The sequence below is a fragment of the Narcine bancroftii genome, chromosome 3 (assembly GCF_036971445.1).
Source record: "Narcine bancroftii isolate sNarBan1 chromosome 3, sNarBan1.hap1, whole genome shotgun sequence".
Lineage (NCBI taxonomy): Eukaryota > Metazoa > Chordata > Chondrichthyes > Torpediniformes > Narcinidae > Narcine > Narcine bancroftii.
In genome coordinates, this window is record NC_091471.1 from 107642654 (window position 1) to 107669663 (window position 27010).

At 39.1% G+C, this 27010-nt stretch overlaps 1 protein-coding gene and 1 long non-coding RNA gene across 7 annotated transcripts in view; one reads left to right on the plus strand and one right to left on the minus strand.

Annotated features, from left to right (window-relative positions):
* guf1 (GTP binding elongation factor GUF1) overlaps positions 1 to 21757 on the plus strand; it is a 47339-nt gene extending 25582 nt beyond the window's left edge. The window contains exons 9-18 of one of the 5 annotated variants that reach the window (XR_011353609.1): positions 150 to 289; positions 1052 to 1175; positions 2105 to 2237; positions 2374 to 2517; positions 6470 to 6603; positions 8830 to 8931; positions 14767 to 14886; positions 15068 to 15159; positions 19130 to 19166; positions 20676 to 20789. Coding sequence is in view for 3 of the 5 variants with exons in the window: in XM_069924745.1 (XP_069780846.1) it covers positions 150 to 289; positions 1052 to 1175; positions 2105 to 2237; positions 2374 to 2517; positions 6470 to 6603; positions 8830 to 8931; positions 14767 to 14886; positions 19130 to 19166; positions 20676 to 20816 (1075 nt within the window). In the remaining 2 variants the exon portion in view is untranslated. Of the gene's footprint in view, positions 1 to 149; positions 290 to 1051; positions 1176 to 2104; positions 2238 to 2373; positions 2518 to 6469; positions 6604 to 8829; positions 8932 to 14392; positions 14489 to 14766; positions 14887 to 15067; positions 15160 to 19129; positions 19167 to 20675 lie in introns of those variants that run through there. The other 4 variants (XM_069924745.1, XM_069924747.1, XR_011353610.1 and 1 more) reach the window with 4 other exon arrangements.
* On the minus strand, positions 4173 to 26961 carry LOC138757457 (uncharacterized). Of its 2 annotated transcripts, none has more exons than XR_011353611.1 (3): positions 26294 to 26959; positions 20667 to 20789; positions 4173 to 5637 (listed from the first exon to the last, which is right to left on the minus strand). It is a non-coding gene; the product is annotated as an uncharacterized lncRNA (long non-coding RNA). The 2 variants fall into 2 exon arrangements; XR_011353612.1 differs by lacking the exon at positions 4173 to 5637 and adding an exon at positions 7854 to 8680 and having other exon boundaries at positions 26294 to 26961.
* Positions 26962 to 27010: the final 49 nt, after the last annotated feature.

Below are 27010 nucleotides of genomic sequence, written 5' to 3' on the forward strand. Positions count from 1 at the left end.
TTTGTATGTGACCTACACTAAAAATAACCTCCACAATTTATCTCCTTTAAAACATATCTATATACAATATAAAATATTACATAATCAGTCACACTACAGACCTGCATGTTTTACCTCACTGCTTTGTAACATTTTTTTGTAACTTAAAGGTACGCTGGACAAGTGGGCTATATGATAGCTGGAATGAAAGAGGTAAAGGAGGCACAGATTGGCGACACCTTCCATTTACAGAAACATCTCGTGAAGCCACTAGCGGGGTTCAAACCCGCCAAACCAATGGTCTTTGCAGGTAAAAAAAGTAGCATTTAAAAAAAAAATAACAGCATAGCAACTTTAAACATACAAACTTGCATTGTCGAGCAGCTAGATGCTTTCTTGCCCCTTAGCAAGTCAATTGGTGACCTAGATATTTGCTTATACTTTTAAAATTCAGATGTTTTAAGTTTAATTTTTTAACTGGCCTGCAAAATTAAAGTCAATATAACTCTGAAACTTTTGAAAGACAGTGAATCTGGGATGTAGGGTCTCATCAGTTCCAGCAGTGTAAGGAATCCATCAGAATATCTGTGAAGGGACAGTCTAATTCTCTTCTGAGCCACTGAAAACTGCAGGACCCTCACTGAAACAAGCAGCTCAGCAATCTTAGGTCTATATTTTACCCAGAATTCTACATTATTATTTGACAGTCAAAAATACTGTATAGATGCTTTGTTTAGATGGATCTGCCCAATTTAACAGAGGCACCAAAATTATAAAAAAATAACAACTAAAAAACTGGTACAAAACCTAATATGTTTACAGATTCTATAGAATTAGTTCCAAGGCAACAGTTCAGATTTTTGTCATTATGCTTTGTTCTTTGATTTTTGTTGCTATGCAGACATATAAGAGGATTTTAGAGCACTGATATTTTTATTACAAGATAATGATAACTTTTGAACTGACATTTATCACAAAACAGTGTATCTACCTCATTTTTAATAAAATTTCAAGCCGTTTGTGTGCAATATTGACTTCAGTGTTTTTACCTTGTAATGGATTAATTTCCAAGGAATGTATCCGATTGACCAATCTGAGTATACCAATTTAAGAAAAGCTGTGGATAAGTTGACGCTGAATGATTCCAGTGTCACAGTTCATCGGGACAGCAGCCCAGCCCTGGGAGCTGGCTGGAGGTAGGTGACAAGTTTACATTCTCAACTGTTGCCTCTATGGTTTCAAATTTCACACCATCCTTCTCTGTTTTATCCCCTTCGTAGCATTTTTTTGCGATCTCCAGCATTTATTTAGACAGCAAGTGCTTACTAATTTTGTGAAAAATTAATTTTGCATAAATTGAAATTGAAATGTTGTTACACTTTTTTATTATTTTTATATAAGATCATAATATTCTGCTGAATAAACATGCCTTTTATCCTTCATTAAGAACAGTACTAATTATTCTGGAAAATAAATCAGTTTATGTTATGATTCTTTTTTGTTGTTGTATGCACATGACTGGGAGAACCAAAGGTGTGCGCTGTACACTAGCTCTGCTGCTGAGGCGTTTAGGTCTTCTTTAGGGGCTGTATGGAACCCCAGCAGGACCCACGGAAGCTCACTTGTCCAGTTGAGTCCCTTGAGCCGAGCCATCAGTGCCACTTTTAGGTGTCTGTGGTAATGCTCTATCAGCCAGTTTGCCTGGGGTTGGAATGTTGTGATATGGTGAAACTGGATCAAGTTGCTAGGAGGTGCCGAAGGGTCCCTGACCATGTCAGAGGTTCAGATCTGGAGCTTGGGTTGCCAATGGTTTGGACTGGACTCTGGGTGGCACTGGAGGTGAATCTATGGACACTCAGTGACTCTGGGCGACTCTCTTTTGCTTCTCTTTCTCTTTCTCTGACTGTAAGAAATATAAGAGGGGCCGAGACAATTACTCCCAGTGACGAATCTGTCTGCCTTGCAGCAGGCAAAAGGGAATTTCATGTAATAGGACCCTGTTTTAATACTATGACAATAAATTGAATCTTGAAATAGTTTTTTTAAACACCATAATACTATACTTGTGGAAATTAAATAAACATTAGATTATCATTGAAGATAAATTAATGGTCTTGATTACCAGATTAGGATTTTTGGGACTCCTACACATGGAAGTATTCAATCAGAGATTGGAACAAGAGTATAATGCTTCAGTCATCCTTACTGCCCCGACTGTTCCATACAAGGCAGTTCTATTATCCAGCAAATTAATTAAGGTGGAGTATCCTTTAAATAATTTTTCAAACCTATTATTTTGAAGTCTTATTCCATTGAAAAATTATCTGTGATTAGCTTGCTATTATTAATAACATACTTTCAAACAATTAAAATCAATTTATTACTGTCTTTTAGGAATATGGAAATGAAGAAATAACAATTTTAAATCCATGTTATTTCCCTGATAAGAACCAAGTTAAAGAATATTTGGAACCAGTTGTTGTTGGCACAATTCTCACTCCTGATGAATATATTGGGAAAATTATCTCTCTTTGCCAGGTACAGTACACTTAAAATAATTTCTCTTTGTCAGATATAACTGATCTATGGGAAACCAAAATATTTTTTAAAACTTAATCATAATGAAGTAACAGCAAACATCAATAGATAGTAATTACACTGAGGTAAACTGGTGAATATCAGAAAGATTGGTTTCTGCCAGTAGAACCACTGTTGGAATTTTTATCCTCTGACATTTGTGGCATGCTCAATTGGTCCTCATTCCTGGTCACCCCTCCTCTACAATCTATCTGTTTCTTTTATACACATTTTCTGAGTACTTTTTGGGGAGCGAAGATTGTCAGCAGAATTCACTACAGACAAAGATAGGAAGTGATAAGAAAGGTAAAACCAGCTTAGAGTGCAGATAAAAATGGGAATGATGGGAGGGGGTGGGTATAAGAAGAATGGTCTGAAGGAGAAAATTAAATTTAGTTTTGCAAAAACATTGGATGGAAAATTTGAGACATAATAGCTGAAGTCACCTGCCACTAGTGGATTTTACCACACCCAGATTTTTAGGGGATTACTACTCTTTAGTAGTTTGTTTTGGGATTGTTTTTTTTTCTTTTCTTTTTTTTGGAGTTTTTATATAGGGGGGATTAGAATATTAAGGGATTTAGAAGGGGAGCATTATTTTATAGTAGTGGAATATATTATTAGATTAAGAAATTTCTAATTTGAATTTTGCATCTTTTAATGTCCAGGGTTTGAATAACCCAATTAAGTTCAAACAAGTTTTGGCTTGTATAAGAAAAATGAAAGTTGATATTGCTTTCTTGCAAGAAAAACACTTTACCGGAGAAGAGCATTTGAAATTGAAGAGAGAGTGGGTTGGTCATGTGTTTTCTTCTTTTAATTCTAAGGCGAGGGGTGTTGCGATTTTAATTATTAAGAAATTACCATTTGAATTGGAATCGTTTGAGGGAAATGTTGGGAGGGTTTTGATGGTTAACTAAAATTTTTGCTGAATCATGGACTTTGTTAAATATTTATGCACCTAATGTAGATGATGAATAGTTTATGTCGGAGGCTTTTTTATTGTTAAATCAGGCCAATAGTAATATTCTGGTTGGGGGAGATTTTAACTGTGTTTTGGATCCTTTGTTGGATAGATCTCCGAAAAGTATAAGGAAATCAAAGGTGGCGATACAAATAGGAACTTCGATGAAAGATCTTAATTTGGTTGATGTTTGGAGGAGAGTAAATCCTACAGAAAAATACTTTTCTTTTCGTTCATCTAGACATGATTCATTTTATAGAATAGACTTTTTCTTGGTTTCTGCGCATTTACAGGGTAGAATACTACAAGTTGAATATAAAAGTCGGGTTATATCGGGCCATTCCATGTTATTTTTCTCCTGTGTAAGTCCAGAAGTGGTGCAATCGTCTTATAGATGGAGGTTCAATACAATGTTATTGAGGAAACCAAAGTTTATTACTTTTATTAAGGAGCAGATTCCTTTGTTTTTGGCTGAGAATGTCAATTCAGTACGTAGTAATTTTATACTGTGGGATGCTTTGAAAACATATTTACGAGGGGAAATTATTAGCTATACTATGAAAGTTAAAAAGCAATATGTGGCGGAAAGTTTAATGTTGGAGAAACAAATTACTGAGTTGGAAAAGGAATTTCAGAAAGATGTTACAGAAGATAAAAAAAGCTGCTTTAATGAAGTTGAAATTACATTATAATACATTACAAACTTATCAGTATGAGCGTTTAATTTATCGATCTAAGCAACGTTATTATGAATTGGGTGAGAGAGCTCATAAGATACTAGCATGGCAGTTAAAAACAGAACAGACATCCCGAAATATTAATGCTGTGAAAAAGAATTGAACAGTTACCTATAAACCTCAGGAAATTAATGACCAGTTTTATTCATTTTACCAGAAATTATATTCTTCTGAGGGAAAGCAGGACGCTGATTCTATTGAATCTTATTTACCTGTTTTAGTGGGAGGAGGAGGTTAAAGAATTAGAAGCTCCATTCATGGATTTTGAGATTAAAGAGGCTATACAGGAGATGCCGAATGGAAAGTCGCCAGGAGATGATGGATTCTCAGTTGAATTCTATAAAGTATTTTATGAAGATTTATCTTCTGTATTTGGAGATGTATTACAGCAAGTAACTGAAGAGCAGTTGTTACCAGAATCTTGTTCGAGTGCTATAATTACTGTGATTCCTAAGAAAGATAGGGACCCGTTGAAAGTGTCTTCATATAGGCCTATTTCCTTATTAAATGTAGATTATAAAATTGTAGTGAAGGTGTTAGCGAATAGAATTGCCAAATATTTACTTCAGTTGATACATACAGATCAAACAGTTTTATTAAAAATAGAAATGCGTCTGATAATATCCTCAGATTGATAACATTGGTCAATGCATTTAGACAGCAATCCGTGCTGGATGCGGAAAAAGCCTTTTTCAGGGTTGAGTGGAATTTTTTATTTAAGGTGTTAGAGAAGTTTAATTTTGGCCCTTATTTTATTGGTTGGGTTAAGGCTTTATATACAAATCCAATTGCTAGGGTGGTGACAAATGGCCAAATTTCTTTACCATTTAAATTAATGCGATCGACTCGACAAGGTTGTCCATTATCACCAGCCTTATTTGCATTGGCTATCGAACCGTTATCTCAGACAATATGAAAGAACGATAAGATTAAAGGAATGAAAATTGTGGATGATGAATATAAGATTAATTTGTTTGCAGATGATGTGTTGGTATATTTGACAGAACTGGAGCAATCTTTGAAATATTTACAAGATTGTTAAAATTTGGGGAGTTGTCTGGATATAAAGTAAATTGGGATAAGAGTGAAATACTGCCAGTTGGGGATGGAGATTATTCAGAATATAAAAGTATTATAAAATTAAAGTGGTCAGATATAATTAAATATTTAGGGGTGGTAGTAAATGCAGATTATCAATCTTTATATAAATTAAATTATGTTCCTTTATTAAAAAGGATTAAAATGGATTTGACTAAATGGAAAGATCTGCCGTTAACATTAATTGGTTGAGTAAATTGCATTAAAATGAATACTTTTCTTCGAATTCAATATTTGTTTCAGTCGATTCCATGTTTACTTTCAAAGGGTTTTTTTCGGGATCTGAAAAAAAAGACATAATAGCTGATATTTGAGTGAATCCCAGAAGGATAGAAGACTATATTTAGCTACAAAAATAATATTTGTTATTAGACACCCTGATAAGCAGGAATAATTATGCTTTAACTAGGTGCTTGCTAATTTTCAATATTAGCAACTGGATTTGCTACTCTTCATGAATACCAAAAAGTTAGACTATATTATCATCCCCCCACCAAAAAAAAAGCAGCTGGAACAACCACTGTTGATCCAAGTGAATATAAAAACTAGAGATTGATTTTCATAAGAGAGGCAGAATGTAATTCTGGGGAAAGGTGCTTACAGGTGAAATGTGGGATGAACTCTTACAGTACCTACTAAATTCTATGGTGTGGACCTAAATAATACAATAAACCTTTAAACAGTAATGAGATTTAACATCTGCGTTTCAAAAAATAAATCGCAAAACATGGAAATTAGGTTTGTGATTTTTCAAATAATCACCCAGTATTTCACCATGAACGAAGATCTGTTTTTGCATTGCCACTCACGCAGGATATGTTCACCAAAAAATCACTATGAAATTTGATTTTCCTGCCACCTTTTTGAATTTGGTACATCTGTATTTCAAAACACCAGTTGATGTGCATTCCAATATTACAGATGGTAACATCAAGCAGCTTGTTCTAGATTTTAAAATTTTCCTTGTACTATAATTTTTTTGTATCACAGCAGTACATATTTTAAAGTGTGAATTATCCTTAATAATTAGTGAAAGACTGTGCCAATATTTTTGTATCATTTGGAGGTGTAAAATGTTATGATTTCTTAATTAATGCATGCTGATTTGTTGTAGAGTCGAAGAGGAATTCAGAAGAACATGATTTATATTGATGATCAGAGAGTTATGATGCAGTACCAATTTCCATTAAATGAAATTGTTGTAGACTTTTATGACAGTCTAAAATCCCTTTCTTCGGGATATGCCAGGTAGGAATATACAAAATCTAATTTATCTGTGTAAAATAGAAATAAAAATCGAAGAAGGGGCTATTAATTGTATAAAGGAAATTTGTGTACAATTCAGACAATGTAGGGGAAGTCTTGGGGGTGGGAGATGGTTGATTGAAGTGGAATGTAGGGGAAGTCTTGGGGTGGGAGATGGTTGACTGAAGTGGAATGTAGGGGAAGTTTTAGGGGTGGGAGATGAAGTGTAATGTAGGGGAAGTTTTGGGGGTGGGAGATGGTTGATTGAAGTGGAATGTAGGGGAAGTCTTGGGGTGGGAGATGGTTGACTGAAGTGGAATGTAGGGGAAGTTTTAGGGGTGGGAGATGAAGTGGAATGTAGGGGAAGTCTTGGGGGTGGGAGATGGTTGACTGAAGTGGAATGTAGGGGAAGTTTTAGGGGTGGGAGATGAAGTGGAATGTAGGGGAAGTCTTGGGGGTGGGAGATGGTTGACTGAAGTGGAATGTAGGGGAAGTTTTGGGGGTGGGAAATGGTTGACTGAAGTGGAATGTAGGGGAAGTTTTGGGGGTGGGAGATGGTTGACTGAAGTGGAATGTAGGGGAAGTTTTGGGGGTGGGAGATGGTTGACTGAAGTGGAATGTGATGATTTTCACGACAAATTGAAGATATTGCATCGCTCAGCAGTTGGGAGCAAAGCAGGTCAGTAAAAGGTCAAATAGAGGCAAAAAAATGAATGAATCCGGATATTCAATGAACAACTTTATATACAAGTCCATTCAATTTCAGTAACTGTTGTACTTGTCCAAAATTGTTCTTCTCATACACATTTCAGAACCTCTTGCAGTTTGGAAAAATATCCTTGTACTTTTGAAATAAAGTACAATCTGCTGGAGGAACTTAGTGGGTCAAGCAGCATCTCTTGGAGTAAAAGGAATTGTTGATACAGTACATTTCCGATTATCCAAAATGCTTGAGACCAGACATTTTTTTGGATAATTGAGAAATTGCTTTAAGCAGCCCAGTAGCATCTATAGAATATTCATATCAGTGGTTAAACAACAAGAAAAAAACAATGGAAGGTTTTTCAAACGTGAAATAATGTTTAATTCTTATCAAAAAGCAACATGATCTCTGTTTACAAAATAGAATTTTTTTTTCAACCAAAAAATGTTGGAAAGCTGAGAATTTTGGTTTAATGGGTTTTGAATAATCAGAAACAAACAGTATTTTGGGTCAAAACCCCATCAACCTTCCCCCCCCCCCGCCCCCTCCAAGATCTTAAGCCCTGAGTTCCTCATGTTTTTCCTCCAGATTCCATCATCTGCAGTCTCTTCTCTCCTTGTATTTTCATTGGTTCAACAATGTGTGACCTCACATTTTGTTGTACAGGTTCACACCACTTAACGTCCACAATATGTTCTGTGAAATTGGGCGTTGTGCGATGTGAACTTTGTGCAAGCACCATATTATATACTTAGTAAAGCTATATGAGATACTGATCTAATGCTAAGTTAAACTGCATAATTTATTTTCCACTTTTTATGTAAACACTTTCTTAGCCTATATCACACACAATTTAACCAAGAGGCTCAAGATCATCAATATCACTGTTCACAACTTCCTCATAGAATTCCACTGGAAGAGTTTCAAGTCGAATAACCTCCATTGATGAACCTGTCACTCTGTAATGTCTGAAAGACCTGGCTGAAGCTCTTCTTTGGGGAGGTGTTGGCTTCTTCAGGAATATGTCCAGTGTTGTTTGCCTAATTTTCTTTCTTCATAAATTTATTTATATGCAGCAAACACCACGTGAGCATTCCTCTCTATCAGTAAAAAGTGCATGTCCAGTTACGTCCACTGTGTCCTGTTCTTCGATTGGGATTTTTGAACTCTATTTTACCCTTATGGGACAACGGATGTATATGTGGTCGGATGTTGCCTGAATGGACTTCACAATCAGATTGTTCACGATGTGGATATGTTCCAGAATATCTCTTTAGTTTCCCTTGTACTCACATTCTTCCTCGCAGTAAATACAGACAGGAAGTATTCATTTGAGAGATTGCCCATTTCCTGTTACTCCACATAGATGATCACTTCCTGCAAACATGGTAATCAGAGACACCTGACTTAACCCCAATCTCTCACATTTCATATAATGAATGAAATACTTAGTTTTCAGATGTGAATATTAATATTGTCTTGTTACATGTTTTAGCACTATTTTCAAATTTGGTTTTGAAATGTAGTTTTGACTATGAAGATGCTGGATACCAAGCTGCTGACCTAATTAAGATGGATATATACCTAAATGGAAAATGTGTGGAGGAGCTTACAACAGTTGTGCACAGGTTTGTGGTGAATTGTAGATGTACAAAGCTGTAATGCATGTATTTTTTCTCAGTAACCTGGGACTTCTGAATCCATAATTATAACAGGAATAAGAGAAAAAAGGTACTGAATAGTTTTTCTCATATTCAGGTGGCATGTCTGCAGTATACTGGACCACTTTTTTTTAAGCTGTAAAACATCAAGAAATAAAGTTAGCTGAAATGTTGGGGCAGGAGAGGGACTTCATACATTATCAATAAAGTATCACATTTTACAAGGTAGTGGGTTGCATAAAGGGGATGAATTGGCATACAGGATGGAGATTGAAAACTTGTCTGAATGATGCACCAACAACAATCTTGCACTCAGTGTCACCTAAACCAAGGAGCTGATTGTTGACTTCAGGAAAAGAAAACCAGAGGTATACAATCCAGTGATCATTGGAGGATCAGAGGTGGAGAGGGTGAGCAAATTTTGGTTATTGGGAGTCACCATCTCGGAGGATCTTTCCTGGATCGTGAAGAAGGCCTCTAATTCCTCAGGAGTTTGCAGAAGTTTGGTATGACACCAGAAAACCTGGAAAATTTCTACAGAGGTGTGGTGGAAAGTGTACTGACTGGCTGCATCATGGTCTGGTATGGCAACACCAATACCCCTGTGTGTAGGTAATGGACAGAGCCCAGGACATCACCACTATTGAGTACATCTACAGGGAACACTGCCATTGGAGGGAAACTGCAATCACCAAAGACCCAAACCACCCAGCTCACGCTCTTCTCACTGCTGCCATCAGATTCAGGAACAGCTGCTACCCCTCCACCATCAGAATCCTCAATGACAAAGTTAGTCAGATACTCATTTAAGGACTCTTGTGCACTTTATTGATTTTCTTTGTTCTCTCTGGATTGCACAGTCAGTTTGTTTACATGTTTACACTGTACAGTTAATTTTTGCACTTCCAATTAATGGTAATTCTGCCACACCCACAGGAAAAAGGAATCTCAGGGTTGCATGTGATGTCATGTATGTACTCTGACAATAAAATCTGAAAAGTTGTACATGGCAAAACAGATCAAAGCAACAATTCTGTTAAGGTTTCCAACCATCTCCCAAGAAATACAAAATTACATAGCTCTGAAAGAATCAGTTTTCTGAACAAATTAACTGCATTTTTGAAAGTTAAGTGGTAATTTGCTAAACAGTAGAGAACTTTACTACATCTAAACAAGTTCTGATTTTTCAAAAATGAAGTCAAACCACCACACAGACTTGCTTGAATTCACAGCAGACGAGCAGAACAGTTCCGGATATTCCAATAGGATTCTCTCCCTACCACTTTCTTTAGGCTAATAGCACACAAAATGCTTGCCTTTGTGTTTTGGATGTGTTCTATAGTTATTCAGTAGTGTTTAGACACTCCAGGAAACTTGTATTGGTTAAGCTGTTCTGTCTCAAAAAAGCAGATCAAATGTAAAACTCACATATTTGCACACCAGTGCTCCCTTTAATGCAGAAGAAATGAAGGTGATGCTGCAAATAGTCAGCAATAAGAGATAACCTCATTTTTCCCATGTAAATATTTGGACTAAAGCTGCAATAATGCTTTTAAAAGCCTTTGCTTTTTTTTTGCTGCTTTGTCACTGGATTGGACTCGTCCTTTCTTCTCTATCTCTATACTTCACATTACAGATAAAAAGGTTCATAATCATGGTTATTTCTGAAAAGAGTACAAAATCCTCAAAAGTGATCATCCAAAGCCCAGGCCAAGTTATAAAACCGATTTAAAAAAAAAAGTAATGTCCGATGTTGGCCACAATATCTGGAGCAATGAAAGAAAGTAACAGTGAGGAAGCCTTTTCCCCCTCGCAGAAATGACCTTAATAAGGATCCATTTCATCAGAGCAGTCCCAGATTTTCTGGGTTTCCATTTTAGACTCCTGAGGCTGTATTTTAAAAGTTAAACATTGAAGCAATTTTACTAAGTATCAACAACCTTGAATGGGGACTTGCTATTATTGCAGCAAAATTTGCTGGGCAGCATTCAGTGAGGAATAAACAGGAAATTGCAATTCACTGCAGGTTGCTGGGCAAATTCCACCAGTTGACTGAGCAAACTCAGCACCTCATGATGTTTTGCATTTATCAATTTATTGTCTAATAAAATTATTGGAGTAAAGTTTAATCATTGTCAGATTTCCTCTTGTTTTAATTATGTAATATTTTTAAGTGACTGCTGGTCAATTTCAAAAAGAAACAACAATTATTTTTTCAGGTTGGGAATTTTTTTTTGCCCGTTGATAACACTATGAATTTCACTCAGGACAGAAGTAATTAAGTACACAACAGTCTTGTATAGAGCAAACTAAGTTAATTTAAGGGGAGATTTGATGGAGGTTAAAAAAAAATTATGAAGGGTATACAATAGACAATAGGAGCTGGAGTAGGCCCTTTGGCCTGTCGAGCCAGCACCGCCATTTTACAGATCATGGCTGATCACTACCATCAGTACCCCTTTCCAGCCTTATCCCCGTAACCCTCAACTCCTTTGCAGAGTAAATGCGAGTAGGCTCTTTCCACTGAGATCAGGAGAGAAAAAAAAGGAGGACACGGCTTTAGAGTGAAAGGGGTAACATTAGCGGGAACTTCTTCACAGAGAGTAGTGGGAGTGTGGAATGAGCTGCCATCTGATGTGGTGAATACGGACTCGATTTTGAGTTTTAAGAATAAATTGGGTAGATACGTGGATGGGAGAGGTCTTGAGGGTTATGGAATGGGAGCAGGTTATTGGGACTAGCTGAACAATAGTCAGCACAGACTAGAAGGCCGAATTATCTGTTTTATGTGCTGTTCTGTTCTATGGTAATGGACTCAGAAAGCAACGTCTCTTTAAAGAGTTTAGAAAATGGAACCTACTGGAAATATCCCCAGAAAAATAAATCAGATTTTTTTCCAGATTTTTTGTCAGAATGCATAAAGTATATGACAGCTCATACAACAGTGAGATTTTGTTTCTGCGGGCGAGGCAGAATTATCACTGAACTCAATATGTGTAAACAAATAAAGAAATGTAAACAAAATATGCAATACAGAGAGAAAAAAAAATCAATAAAGTGCAGAAGTAAGAGTTCTTAAATGAATCCCTAGCCGCTTTCAGATGGCCACAATACCCGACTGTAAAGCCGCACGTTATACTCCTGTGCGGCTGTCCGGTGGCCATCAGAAACCGTGAAAGCCGGCCAGGGGGCTTACTTACCTAACCCTTCTCCAAGAGGTATTACTATCCTGCTTGGAGTATCGATTGTGGCAGCTGAAAGTGGCCCAGGCTGCCATGGGGTGGGCTGATGATGTCAGCCATTGACCCCTGAGACAAGGAAGCCGGACTAAAGTAAGTTAGACTTCAAATTTTTTTTTTTCACCCTCTCCTGCTGCCGGTCTCCCCCCACCGCCCGACTCCCGCTGCCAGTCTCCCTTTCCCTCCCTTGCCTGCCCGAATCCCACTGCCGGTCTCCCCACCCCCCACCCCAGCACTCGCCCACCCGACTCAAGCTGCCGATCTCCCCCCACCCCCCTTTGCCCACCCGACTCACACTGCCAGTCTCCTCCCCCCTCACCCGCCCAACTGCCGATCTCCCATCGCCCGCCCAACTCCCACTGCCAGTCTTTCTTCCCCCCCCTCGCTCGCCCAACTCCCGCTGCCGCTTCGGGGGTGGGGGGGAGAGACTGGCAGCAGAAGTTGGGCAACCGAGGGGGGGAGACTGGCACCGAGTCGGGTGGGCAAGGGGGGGGAAAGGGTGACCGGTAGCGGGAGTCGTCATGCCTGACAAAACTCGGGCGTGACTTGACATGCTTTTATGACGTGAGGTCAGCATGGGCAGGGCTAGGCCCCTGTCAGGAGTAGCCGGTTTTCGCTGCTAGACGGCTAGCAGTCAGCTGGCACGTTTAGGTGCCAGAAAACCGTCCATTCCGTGGCCACCTAAACGTGCCAGCTGAACTCCTCTAGCCGCACCTGCAGGCACTAAACCTTCTATCAGAACACCTAAAAGCAGCTCCTGATTGAGTTTATTGTTGAGGATTCCTGAACCTGGTGGTGCGAGTCCTGATGGCACCTATTCCTCTTTCCTGATGGTAGCAGCGAGAGTAGAGTATGCACTGGGTGATGTGGATCCTTGATGATTGCTGCTGCTCTCTGATGGCAGGGTTCCCTGTAGATGTTCTCCGCTGTGTCCACTGCCTTTGCAGGGCCTTACGCTTAGGGGTTTTGGTGTCCTGATACCAGACTATAATGCAGCTGGTCAACACATTTTCCACCACACCTCTGCAGAAATTTATCAGTGTGTCCAATATTATACCAAACCTCCACAAACTCCTGAGGAAGTAGAAGCACAGACGTGCTTTCTTCACGATGCCATTTATGTGTTTGATCCAGGAAACTACCTCCAAGATAGTGATTCCCAAGTATTTAAATTTACTCATGCTCTCCACCTCTGACCTCCCAATGATCGATTATCTCTGGCCTTCCCTTCCTGAAGTCAACAATCAGGTCTTTGGTTTTGATGACATTTTGCTGGTGACCATTCAGCCAAGTTTTCAATCTCCCTCCAGTATGCTGACTCATTGCCTTTTTTACACAACCGTGGTGTCGTCAGTGAATTTGTTGATAATGTTGTTGTAGCAGGCCACACAGTCATAAGTGTATAGCAAGTAGAGCAGGAGGCTAAGAATGCAATCCTGTGGTCTAGTGCTGATGGAGATTGTGGAGAAAATGTGCTTACTAATTGTATACTGGAAGTAAGGGAATCCACAACCCAATTGTCGAGTCCTACTCGGTGGGGGTCAATTGAGTCTTTTTTTTTAAATTGCATATTCAAAATCATTTTCAGTCACTTGCAGGAATATGGTCCCCAGGATTGATCAAGGAATTATCCAATCATCTCAATACTAAATGGAAAAGAACTGTCAGTATGTGCAGCATTTTATAAATGCCAAATTTTCTTTTTTTTCATATTTTTTGCTGCATTAGATTTGACTTTAAATTCATCCACTATAAATTAGTACATTCTTTGTTCATTTTTCAGTTCATATATCACATTGATAAATTATAGGAATGGACCTCATCTGACCCAATGTCCCAGTTGGTTTGATAGTTTGTGACATTATATTATTAGCCATCACTTCCATATAACAAGATAGGCTAACTAGCAAGGTATTTGTTGACATGTAGAAATTAAAAAAAAACCAAGTAAATTATACACGGCAACACGAAACACTGATTTGGATGCACAAAAAATGCATTTGATTTCATGACCCTTGCACACTAATTGCAAAGCAGCTCAGAAAATTAACCACCTAAGTGCACCTTCCAAGAAAATTAACCGTACAGACCAAATAAATATTAAAGGTTAACAGATCCAGATTTGTCTCTTTTTCACAGCTGTTTGTTTAATATCATTAATCTAGTATATTACCCCTCTTCTCTCTCAGATGCCTTCTGATCTGCTGAGTATTTCCAGTTCAGTAGGTTTCCGATTATCCGAAATGCTTGGGACCGGATGATTTTCAGTTAACTGGATTTTTCGGGTAACTGAGAAATTGCTTTAAATAGCTCAGTAGCATCAGCAGAATATATGTATAAGCAGTTAAACAACAAGAAAAAAAAAACAACGGATGGTTTATCAAGCATGAAATAATTCCATGATTTCTGCCTACAAATAAGATATATGCAAAATTTAAGAAGTATCTTTTATTCAACTTTCAAAATTTCAGATAACTGAGAATTTCGATTAAGTGGTTTTCAGATCATCGGAAAAGTACTGTATTTAAAGTTTGTATTTTAGGAGTTCTTTGGTTTATTTCAGGGAGAAAGCTTATTCTTCTGGTAAAGTAATAGCAGAACGACTAAAGGAGACAATACCACAGCAACTTTTTGAAATTGCCATTCAGGCAGCTATAGGCAGTAAGATCATTGCAAGAGAAACGTGAGTATCAGATTCAGTTCCTGCAGCTTGCTCTCCTTGACTAATTAGGAGAAATTAAAAAGAGGTTTCTCCAAAATTATGTTGATCCTTAAATAAATTAAAAATGTATGTTTCTCTCTCCACACAAACTACATACATAACCTATAGAGTTCTGGTAGCATTTTCCCTTTTTTTGTTTCAGATTTACAGCATCTTCAGTTTATTTTTGATTTCCAAATTTATTGTCAGAGTGCATACATGACATCACAGACAACTCGGATTCCTTTTCTCCAGGCAAGGCGGAATTACCACTTATTGGAAGTCTAAAAACTACCCAGCGTATACATGTAAACAAATAAATAACTGGAAACATAACAAAATAAACAAACCAACTGCAATGCAGAGAGAATTAAAAAATTGATAAAGTACACAAGTAAGAGTCCTTAAATTAGGCCCTGATTGAGGTTGTTATTGAGGAGTCTGATGGTGGAGTGGTAGCAGCTATTCCTGAACCTGGTGGTGCGAGTCTTGTGGCACCTATACGTACCTCTTTCCTGACAACAGCAGCGAGAACAGAGCGTGTGCTGGAATCCTTGATTGCTGCTGGTCTCTGACAGCAGCATTCCCTGTAGATTTTCTCAATTGTGGAGAGAGTTTTGCCTGTGATATCCTGGGCTGTGTCCACTACCTTTTGCAGGGCTTTACTCTCAGGGGCATTGGCGTCCTATTCCAGACTGTGATGGTGCCAGTCAGCACACTTTCCATCAGAAATTTGCCAGAAATTCCGGTGACACACCAAACCTCCGCAAACTCCTGAGAAATCAGAGGTGCTGACGTGCTTTCTTCATGATGCCATTGGTGTGCTGGGTCCAGGAGAAATCCTCTGAGATAGTGACTCCCAAGACCTTAAATTTGCTCACCCTCTCCACCTCTGATCCACCCATGATCACTGGATTGTAAACCTCTGGCTTTCCTTTCCTGAAGTCAACAATTAGCTCCTTAGTATTGGAGGCATCGAGTGCAAGGTTGTCGTTGGTGCCCCATTCATCCAAGTTTTCAATCTCCCTCCTGTGTGCTGACTCAACCCCATTTTTTAATACAACTCACTACCGTGGAATCATTGGGAAATTTGTAGATGTTGTTATTATTGTACTGAGGTACACAGTAATAGGTGTAAAGTGAATAGAGTAGGAGGCTAAGAACGTAGCCCTGTGGTGCTCTGGTACTGATGAAGATTGTGGAGGAGAGGTTCTCACCAATCCTCACTGATTGTGGAATCATTGGGAAATTTGTAGATGCTGTTATTATTGTACTGAGGTACACAGTAATAGGTGTAAAGTGAATAGAGTAGGAGGCTAAGAACATAGCCCTGTGGTGCTCTGGTACTGATGAAGATTGTGGGGGAGAGGTTCTCACCAATCCTCACTGATTGTGGAATCATTGGGAAATTTGTAGATGCTGTTATTATTGTACTGAGGTACACAGTAATAGGTGTAAAGTGAATAGAGTAGGAGGCTAAGAACGTAGCCCTGTGGTGCTCTGGTACTGATGAAGATTGTGGAGGAGAGGTTCTCACCAATCCTCACTGATTGTGGAATCATTGGGAAATTTGTAGATGCTGTTATTATTGTACTGAGGTACACAGTAATAGGTGTAAAGTGAATAGAGTAGGAGGCTAAGAACGTAGCCCTGTGGTGCTCTGGTACTGATGAAGATTGTGGAGGAGAGGTTCTCACCAATCCTCACTGATTGTGGTCTGGAGGTGAGGAAATTATCCAATTATACAGTGGGCTGTTGAGTTTGCTGATCAGTTCTGAGGGGATGATGCCTGCTGCTGTTTAAGTGCCAAACTAGTCAATAATGAACATCCTGATGAATACATATTTACTGTCCAGTTGTTCCACGGATCTGTGTCAAACCAGTGAGATGGCATCTGCCATAGACCTGTTGCTACGGTAGGCAAACTGCAACCTATCCATGTCACCATTCAAAACAGTATAACTTCACATAAGTTCTAGCTGATAATAAACCAGTAAGCTGGTTTGAAAGATACATTGAATGTAAGAGGAATCTTAAGAGAGGAATTAGGAAAGCTAAAAGAAGGTACGAGGAAACTATGGCAAGCAGGGTGAAAACTAATCCAAAAGAGTTCTACAAATATGTTAATGGTAAAAGGAAAGCTAGAGACAAAATTGGTCCCTTAGAAAATCAGAGCGGAAAACTGTGTGTGGAGCCTAGAGAAATGGGGGAGATATTGAACAGTTTCTTTTCTTTGGTATTCACTAAGGAGAAGGATATTGGGAGATGTGAGATAAAAAAAAGCAAATTGGGTAAATATGGGGAATATAGAGATTACAAAAGATGTAGTTTTAGGGCTTTTGAAGAATATAAAGGTGGATAAGTCTCCGGGACCAGACGGGATCTTCCCCAGGACATTGAGAGAAGTGAAGGAGGAAATAGCAGGGGCTCTGGCGGTAATTTTCCAAATGTCATTAGATATGGGGATAGTGCCGGAGGATTGGCGCATTGCGCATGTGGTTCCGTTATTTAAAAAGGGTTCAAGGAGGAAGCCTGGCAACTATCAGCCTGTAAGTTTGACATCTGTGGTAGGTAAATTAATGGAGAAAATTCTTAGAGATAGTACTTATAAACATCTGGATAGACAGGGTCTGATCAGGAGCACTCAACATGGATTTGTGGGAGGAAGGTCATGTTTGACCAATCTGATTGAATTTTTTGAAGAGGTGATTAGGAATGTGGATGAGGGTAGTGCAGTGGATGTTGTCTATATGGACTTCAGTAAGGACTTCGATAAAGTACCACATGGAAGGTTAGTTAGGAAGGTGCAGTCTTTAGGTATAAATTTTGAGATAGTCAAATGGATTGAACATTGGCTGAAAGGGAGAGGCCAGAGAGTGGTAGTGGATAATTGTCTGTCAGGTTGGAGGCCAGTGACCAGTGGTGTGCCTCAAGGATCTGTATTGGGCCCATTGTTGTTCGTTATATACATTAATGATCTAGATGATGGGGTGGTGAATTGGATTAGTAAATATGCAGACGATACTAAGATAGGTGGAATAGTGGATAATGAAGAAGGTTTTCAAGGATTGCAGAGGGATTTGGGCTGCTTAGAAAAGTGGGCTGAAAAATGGCAGATGGAATTTAATGCTGATAAGTGTGAGGTGCTTCATTTTGGTAAGAAGAATCAGAACAGGACATATGTGGTAAATGGGAGAGCATTGATGAATACAGAAGAGCAGAAAGATTTAGGAGTAACGGTACATCGTTCCCTGAAGGTAGAAACTCACGTGAATAGGGTGGTGAAAAAGGCTTTTAGTATGCTGGCCTTTATCAATCATTGCATGGAATATAGGAGTTGGGAGGTGATGTTGAGATTGTATAAGACATTGGTGCAGCCTAATTTGGAGTTCTGTGTGCAGTTCTGGTCGCCTAATTATAGGAAGGATAAAAACAGAGTGGAGAGAGTGCAGAGAAGGTTTACCAGAATGTTACCTGGGTTTAAGCATCTAGAGTATAGGGAGAGATTGGACAGATTAGGTCTTTATTCTTTGGAGCGTAGAAGGTTGAGAGGGGATTTGATAGAAGTATTTAAGATTATGAAAGGGATAGACAGAGTGGATGTGGATAGACTATTTCCGTTAGGAGGAAAGATTAAAACAAGAGGACATGAGTTAAGAATTAAGGGGCAGAGGTTTAGAGGTAACATGAGAGGGAACTTCTTTACTCAGAGAGTGGTAGCCGTGTGGAATGAGCTTCCGGGAGAAATAGTGGCGGCGGAGTCAATTGTATTATTTAAGAAAAGTTTGGACAGGTATATGGATGAGAAGAAGATGGAGGGTTATGGGCATTTTGCAGGGAGGTGGGACTAGAGAGGGGTGTTTGGTTCGGTGGGGACTAGAAGGGCCTAATGGCCTGTTTCCGTGCTGTAATTGTTATGTTATGTTAAGCTGTTACAAATGAAACAATTTTAACACTGTTCATAATTTTTCAGATTCAAAGTCATAATCATTCTTATTATTTTTGTTGCATCATTGCCAGATTCTCATACAATATGAAGGAAACATATGCCAAACATTGGTTAGTTAATCAACAATCTGGGGATGATCTGCAGTATTCATTCCAATTTCAGGATTCTGTTATAATTCATGTGAAATTATTGCTGATTGAATTATTTAGTACACATTTTCAAGCATTTATGTTATTTTACATCAAATATTTATAATAAATATTTTTCCACTTGCAGTATTAAAGCAGTGAGAAAAAATGTGCTGGCAAAATGTGTAAGTACATTTTTAATATTATTTTTAAATTCCAATTCAACATTCAGTCAGATTTAAAACTGCAGTTTGTGCTTTAAGATTTAAAAAAAAATACTTACAAGGATTCAAAGAACAGACTTAAGGAATAAATGTTAATTTGGCAATCCTAGAAGAGTCCACTATACTGTTAAAATTGTGATTAAATTAGCATATATCCATTCTTAACTACTGCAAAGCAATCAGATTTTTACCAGATTTATTTGTGACATTACTTTAGATTAAAAACTAAGCTAAATAGTTGCTCAAAGCACTTCTGTTGAACTCTTCTCACCGACTGTTTCTCCAGAATATTTATTTGTAGCTCTATTTCAAAATTGTGGTAAGTTAAGTAAGGAAAATTTCATTCTTGATGCATAATGGATGCGTCAAGTTGCTGCTCCACACTTGTTCATTTCAGTGCAAAAAAAAACCAATGCTCAATATGGAACATACAAATTAGGTTAATATAGAGTGTTTAGAGTTCAGAGAAAGCTTACAAAAATATAATTGAATTGAAGGGCTTAAATTCATAAACTTATGCTTTCAAAAATACCATGGTTCAACTCCTGAAAACATTTTGATGACTAATTCAGGAACTGAGAATAAGTACGATCATGTTACACACCTAAATCATTGATTTATTTATGCAGATCCATATGGAACTGTAAGCATTTACCTTTGTATTGCACTGAGTGTGACAAACCCATGAAAATGCAAAAGTTAAAGTTGGTTGATCTCCTTCAACAATTTCTAGCTGTGCCCTGCTAGTGAATTGTGCAAAGTATTTAGCTATGGAATAGGAACTTGTTGGACCACCCACCATTAGCACTAAGAAACCTACTCAAATCCTGTACCAACTATACTTGAAATTTATGGTTGCAAAGAAATAATGTTAGCTATTTCCTAATTGTTTGCAGTAATATTTTTAAATGTACACATATGCCTCATTTTCAAATTTTAATGTTATTTCACACTTGGATGCCACAACAGCACTGCAAGTAGAGATACACTGTTACCTCTAGTGCTGTCAGCATGGAGTTTGCATGTTTTTTGCATCCATATGTTTCACCAGAGTGCTCTGCATCCCCTCTGGTACAGTCACAAAGTTTGCACTAAAGTGGTGACCAGAATTATATGCAGAACTCACACTGTGGCTTGACAGTGTTATTTAGAGTTCCAGCTTAACATGCCTGCTTTTTGACTCTGTGCTGCAACCAATGGTGGAAATAATCCCACATCCTCTGAATTACAAAATTGAATGTCCATGTCACCTTCTGAAGATCTGCGGGTTTGCACTTCAAGGTACCTCTGCTCCTTTATACCTCTCAGTATCCTCTTGAATACTGTATATTCTCATTTTGTGGTCACTCCCCAAATGCATTACTTCTCTGAATATAATTTGCCACATATCAATCCAATGATATCCTGCAGTTTAAAACTTAAGTTCCTATTGTCGGTGTTGCACATGCTCAAAATGCTTACTGTTTTCAGTACGGTGGGGACATAACTCGTAAAATGAAGCTTTTGAAGAGACAAGCTGAAGGGAAGAGAAGAATGAGGAAGATCGGCAATGTGGAGGTGCCAAAGGATGCTTTCATAAATGTACTGAAAAGACAAAAAGAAAAAAAGTAAAGTTGAGCATTTTTGCACATATAGCAGGGAGATAAATGGCCAAGTTATCAGTGTGGAATGGATGCTGTATATATTTATTTAAGTAACCACTTTGATGCATTGGATTGCTAGGTGTAAATAAAATATTATATTATTCCATGTAATTTCTTGAACATTTGCAGACTGCATAATCACTGGGGTTGTATTCTGGAATATATTGTTGAAACTTTTGTATTTAACTGGAACTTTCCAATGTTAACATCTAACTCAACAAAATATTTCAAAACATTGGTTTCAGTTTTGGACAACTGAGAAAATTTTGTGTAACTCAAGTGAAGGGGATATTTTTTCAAAAATATGTATTTTTATTGAAAATACATTTATCACATGGAATTAAATGTACTTTAAACCATATAGTTTTGATGTTTTTACTGAGGAAGGCTCAGTTACACAGAGGTAGTTGGTGAAGCCAATGTGGGATCTGCATGTTTTGCTATAGGTAGGATGAGAGATGCTGGGTGGGTCAGATATGGGGGAATAATCTGGGAGTTAACTTGCTGCTTGTGCCATTTAGCCTGGGGTGTTCCTAGAAGGGGGACTGGAGGTTCTCAGTGTCATTTTGAAAGATTTTTTTTCTCCAAAGGAATGATGATGGGCCAGGCATTTATTTTTCATTTAAGTTTTGAGAACACCCTCAAAAACGTTTTTTCCCCAATGTCCACCTGTGAGTTGGCAGTGACAATTTTGACAAGTCGCATCAAGTGTGCACCAGTTAGGTGGCTCATAACAGAGAGCGAGTTATGTTCGAGGAGAGTCCCTGCAAAGCAATGTGAAGGGTAGTTAGAGACTTGAGCATTATGTGGGGCAGGGACGAGGTGAACCAATTAGACTTTTTATTTATTTATATGACTTAATTTTTAAGTGGACAAATATTTGAACAGATATAAAAACAAGGACAGAAATGGTTTTAAATGGATTGCTGTTTTAGAGTGTAATGATTCAAGTGACCTACGCAAGTGAAATTATGATTTCTGTGGAATGGAAATTTCAATTATGCCAATATAATCACCACAAATTAGCAGATCGATAAAGAGAAAAGAACACAAGGCTTTCAAATTAGGAAAATAAAGATCAAAATTTTCAATTAAAAAATTAAAAAGCTGGTCCTTTGGAGAATTGCATCTAACCATTGCCGTCAGGTGGATGTTTACAACCTGATTTCAAGAAAATTTCACCCCCAACACTATTTCTTTGAAATCCCTGGACCAAATCTATGATGGCTTTTCTGCAGATCCAGCTCTTCCACAGAGAATATTTAACCTGTCAGTAAAATCCCAGCACCAATTCTGAAAATTGCACAGAATTCTTGGCTTTGTTTTCCCAAAAAAGTTACAGTATTGCTGAGGCGTTGGCAAAAATGACTAATCAGCCACATGCCAAATCGCTGAAACTTGGTCTTTCAAAACTTTTGTTGGCTTCTGCAATTTGATTAATTGATTTTTTTTTAACTTCAAACCCTGTTGCAACATGGGAAAGAAAGTATGCTCCTCTGTACAAATGGAGCATATCCCAAACAAACACTTGTCTTGTTGAGGAGCTGCTGAATTATGAGGTGCAGGTTATTCATTTTTTAAAATAAGCATTTGGCCATAATACATACAAGACAGGTGTTAATGTGAAAAGTTTGGGAAGATTTAATTAGATAAGCCAAGATAGCCTTGCAGTTGATGGGACTATAAATTAAATCTTCTCAGAATGGCCAAGAAACCGTTCTAATCAGACCGGAGTTTGAATCAACACGCACACTTCATGGGAAGCCAGTGAGGACAGAAATCAGGTAATAGAACAACTACACCACAGTGCAGGCTCTTCAGCTCTCGATGTTCTGCTGATCCATATATTCCTTTGAAAAATATGCAACCCTCCTTACCCTATTTTGCTTTCATCCATGTACCTAAGAGTTTCCTAAGTTCCCCTAATGTTTCAGCCTCCATTACCATCCCTGGCAAGGCATTCCAGGCACCCACAATTCTCTGTGTGGAAAAAACCCTGAAGTCTCCTCTAAACTTCCCTCCCTTCACTTTGTACACATGTCCTATGGTGATTGCTATTCCTGCCCTGAGTTAAAGGTGCTGGCTGTTCACCCCATGTATATATTTTGAAGGGGAGGACGTGGACCTGTCCTCGGGCCTGCGCAAAGGAGCTTTTAGGTGGAGTGCAGTGTGCGCAGTACTGGCCCCACCCTTCACACCCATGGATCGTGTGCCGTGGCCAAGCAAGCTGGGACGTGGCAGTGAGGTCCTTGGGTCGTAGGTTTTATATCGGAGTGACCTTCTCCTATGCAGGTTGGTTAACCGGGCTGAAGAGGCCTGCCTCCCCTTTTAGGTCGAACCATTTCTGGAGATCTATGATCTTTTATATACAATCTTTTATATCTCTATTAAGTCTCCTCTCATCCTTCTATGCTTGAAAGAGAAAAGTCCCAGCTCTGCTAACCTTGCCTCACAAGACTTGTTCCCCAAACCAGGCAACATCCTGATAAATCTCCTCTGCACCCTCTCCATAGCTTCCACATCCTTCTTATAATGATGTGACCAGAACTGAACACAATACTCCAAATATGATCTCCCCAGAAATTTGTAGTTGCAACATGCTCTCTCTACTCCTGCATTTGATTCCCCTATTAATGAAGCCCAGCATCCCATAGGCCTTCTTAACTATCCTATTAACCTGCGCAACAACCTTGAGAGATGTATGGATTTTGACCCCAAGTTCACTCTGTTCATCCACAGTCCTAAGTAACTGACCATTAATCCAGGGAGTTACCCGAATAAAAAGGCTGGGAAGAGAAGCCAGGGGAGAAGCATAGGCCAACAGACAGAAGGTCATAATTGGACATGGATAGGACAAGAGTGGAAAGGTGAGAACTGATTGGGTGAGAGTGTGACTTTGTGAGAGCCTCCTGCCATTTCATCCCTTCTCTCCCAGCCTTTTCATTCAGGCGCCTGTCACTTTTTGGTCATACCGTGAAGAAGGGATCATTCCTGAAATGTTGAGTTATACATCATTACTTCCTATGGACACTGCAACACCTGCTGATTTCCTCCAGCATTCTGGTGTTTTCATGTTTGAAATGCAAAATGCTGCGATGAGATTGTACACATTAGTAAATCACAAAATTGTGTAGACACTGAGGTTGAAGTAAAAACATAAAATGCTGGAGAAGATCAGCAGGTCAAACTGTGTCCTCTCTGTAGCAAAGGCAAAGATACAGAACTGACATTTTGGGCTTGAGCCCTTTGGTTATGCCTTTGCTACATAAAGGACACAGTTTGACCTGCTGATCTTCTCCAGCATTTACACTGTACTCATTGTGTTCAGTGAACAGTGAAACAGGTATTAACCTGACAGGTCTCCGTCAGCATACTCCTGGTGCACATGGCATTGCGTATTGAGAGACCAGTCATTGTGTGGATGGCAGATCTACACGTACCCAAGTGTCCAACCTCACCACCCAACATTAGGGATCTGCTGTCATACAGGGACACACCAAAAACCTACCTCAAAACTACAGGTACAAAAATCACAACTATAAGTTAGCCTCAACAGCATCACAACCCTGTCCATGCAGCAGCCTTTTCCAAGAAGCGGTTCCAACCCTGAAAAGTTAAAAAGAGATTTAACAAGGTGAAGAGCACTTAGTCTGACCGATGACTAAAATGACCATGCCTTCTGAGATTGAAGCAGAACCCCAAAATAAATCTGTAGTAGATTGTGCTCATCCTATAGAATCGTGGATGATATTTCAGTCTATCTTAGAAGGTTGGTAACAATCCTTTGAACAGTCACTTTCAGAATAGATGATGACTTGGTCAATTACATTGTTTCAATTTTCTATTCCAAATGAGCTGAATGTTTTTGCAGATAAGAATGAAGGAATAAATGAACATGCTTACTTTAAAAGGAAGCATATTTTCGATCCACTTATGTTCAGTAAAGCATTGTGGTTAACAAGGTCAACTTGAAGGGTGTGAGCAATAAAATTGACTGTGGGAGTAAGTGTTGAACCCCCACAAAGTTAGTACCATTGTCAGATCTTTGCTCTTTTACCTGACCAAGCATAGCAATAAAACATTGAAGGGCATGAATGAAGGAGTCTGTGTCAAGTGTTACAAGATCAAACCAGCAACCACAAAGAAGGCATATCACACAGGGGTAAAGATGAACAGTCTCTTCAATCTGAGGCGCCTGCAAGCTCACACCAAGACACAAGAGAAACTTGTCCGTGAACTACTCTTTGCAGACGATGCCGTTTTAGTTGCCCATTCAGAGCCAGCTCTTCAGCGCTTGACGTCCTGTTTTGCGGAAACTGCCAAAATTTTTGGCCTGGAAGTCAGCCTAAAGAAAACTGAGGTCCTCCATCAGCCAGCTCCCCACCATGACTACCAGCCCCCCCACTTCTCCATCGGGCACACAAAACTCAAAACGGTCAACCAGTTTACCTATCTCGGCTGCACCATTTCATCAGATGCAAGGATTGACAACGAGATAGACAACAGACTCGCCAAGGCAAATAGCGCCTTTGGAAGACTACACAAGAGTCTGGAAAAACAACCAACTGAAAAACCTCACAAAGATAAGCGTATACAGAGCCGTTGTCATACCCACACTCCTGTTCGGCTCCGAATCATGGGTCCTCTACCGGCATCACCTACGGCTCCTTGAACGCTTCCACCAGCGTCGTCTCTGCTCCATCCTCAACATTCATTGGAGCGCTTTCATCCCTAACGTCGAAGTACTCAAGATGGCAGAGGTCGACAGCATCGAGTCCACGCTGCTGAAGATCCAGCTGCGCTGGGTGGGTCACGTCTCCAGAATGGAGGACCATCGCCTTCCCAAGATCGTGTTATATGGCGAGCTCTCCACTGCCCACCGTGACAGAGGTGCACCAAAGAAAAGGTACAAGGACTGCCTAAAGAAATCTCTTGGTGCCTGCCACATGGACCACCGCCAGTGGGCTGATATCGCCTCAAACCGTGCATCTTGGCACCTCACAGTTCGGCGGGCAGCAACCTCCTTTGAAGAAGACCGCAGAGCCCACCTCACTGACAAAAGGCAAAGGAGGAAAAACCCAACCCCAACCAACCAATTTTCCCCTGCAACCGCTGCAACCATGTCTGCCTGTCCCGCATCGGACTTGACAGCCACAAACGAGCCTGCAGCTGACGTGGACATTTACCCCCTCCATAAATCTTTGTCCGCGAAGCCAAGCCAAAGAAGAAAAAAGATGAACAATTACTTTATTAACAAAAATTCACCTTCAAACTTTAATTCAAAATCCCACCCCCCTCTTTAATAACAATGCCCACTGGTTACTATGCAAATTTTTATAACAGTGTATAACTAAATATAACATATGTAATTAAAGTCTAAGTTATATTTCCAACCAGCCCACAGAAAAACTTAGACACGAAAGAAACACAAAACACACAACTCACAAAACTTCAATCTCAAAGATCATAAACAAAATATTCAGTTTGTTTGGTAAACTGACGCCAAAAGATCTTTGAGAGAAAGAGAGAACAAAATTCGAAGTTGTCTTCATGTGTTGCTTGCAGAGAGAGGAACAATGGCTTGGTCTGGATCCTTCTGGCTGCCCTCAGAATGTTTATTCCTTTTAAAAAGGCCCAACATTCTAAACTGCCTCCCAGACAATGACTCTGCTCGGGCCTCCTTCCACTCCACAGCCACACCCAGTGGTGGTTTGTCTTCCAAATGCAGGAATTTTTAGATCATTTTCTGCATATGCCCAGTCCGTCTCCACTCTCTCAGCACTCCACCTTCACCTTGGCTCTTAAAGGTAAACTGTCACTTTTCAACACAAAACCACACAACACATATACGAATACATAACACAGAACTCTAACATTGGTAACAAGCAAAACATCCACTGGCAACTGAAGACTGCCAGGTAGTCACCTTATTTTTAATACTTCATTTGAACAGGGTTTAACGTGAAATTTGTCCATAAACTGTTTTCTCCAGTATCATAGAGAATTCTTAATGATAATCAACATCATGAACACACAATGTTCATAATTCAATGATGCTGGTAGACTTTGAACACCTGACTGTTGAATTGCGACTGTATTCAACATATAATTTTCCCAAGTGATTCAGAGCCATCAAGTACAAATAAATAAATTCATTTCAAT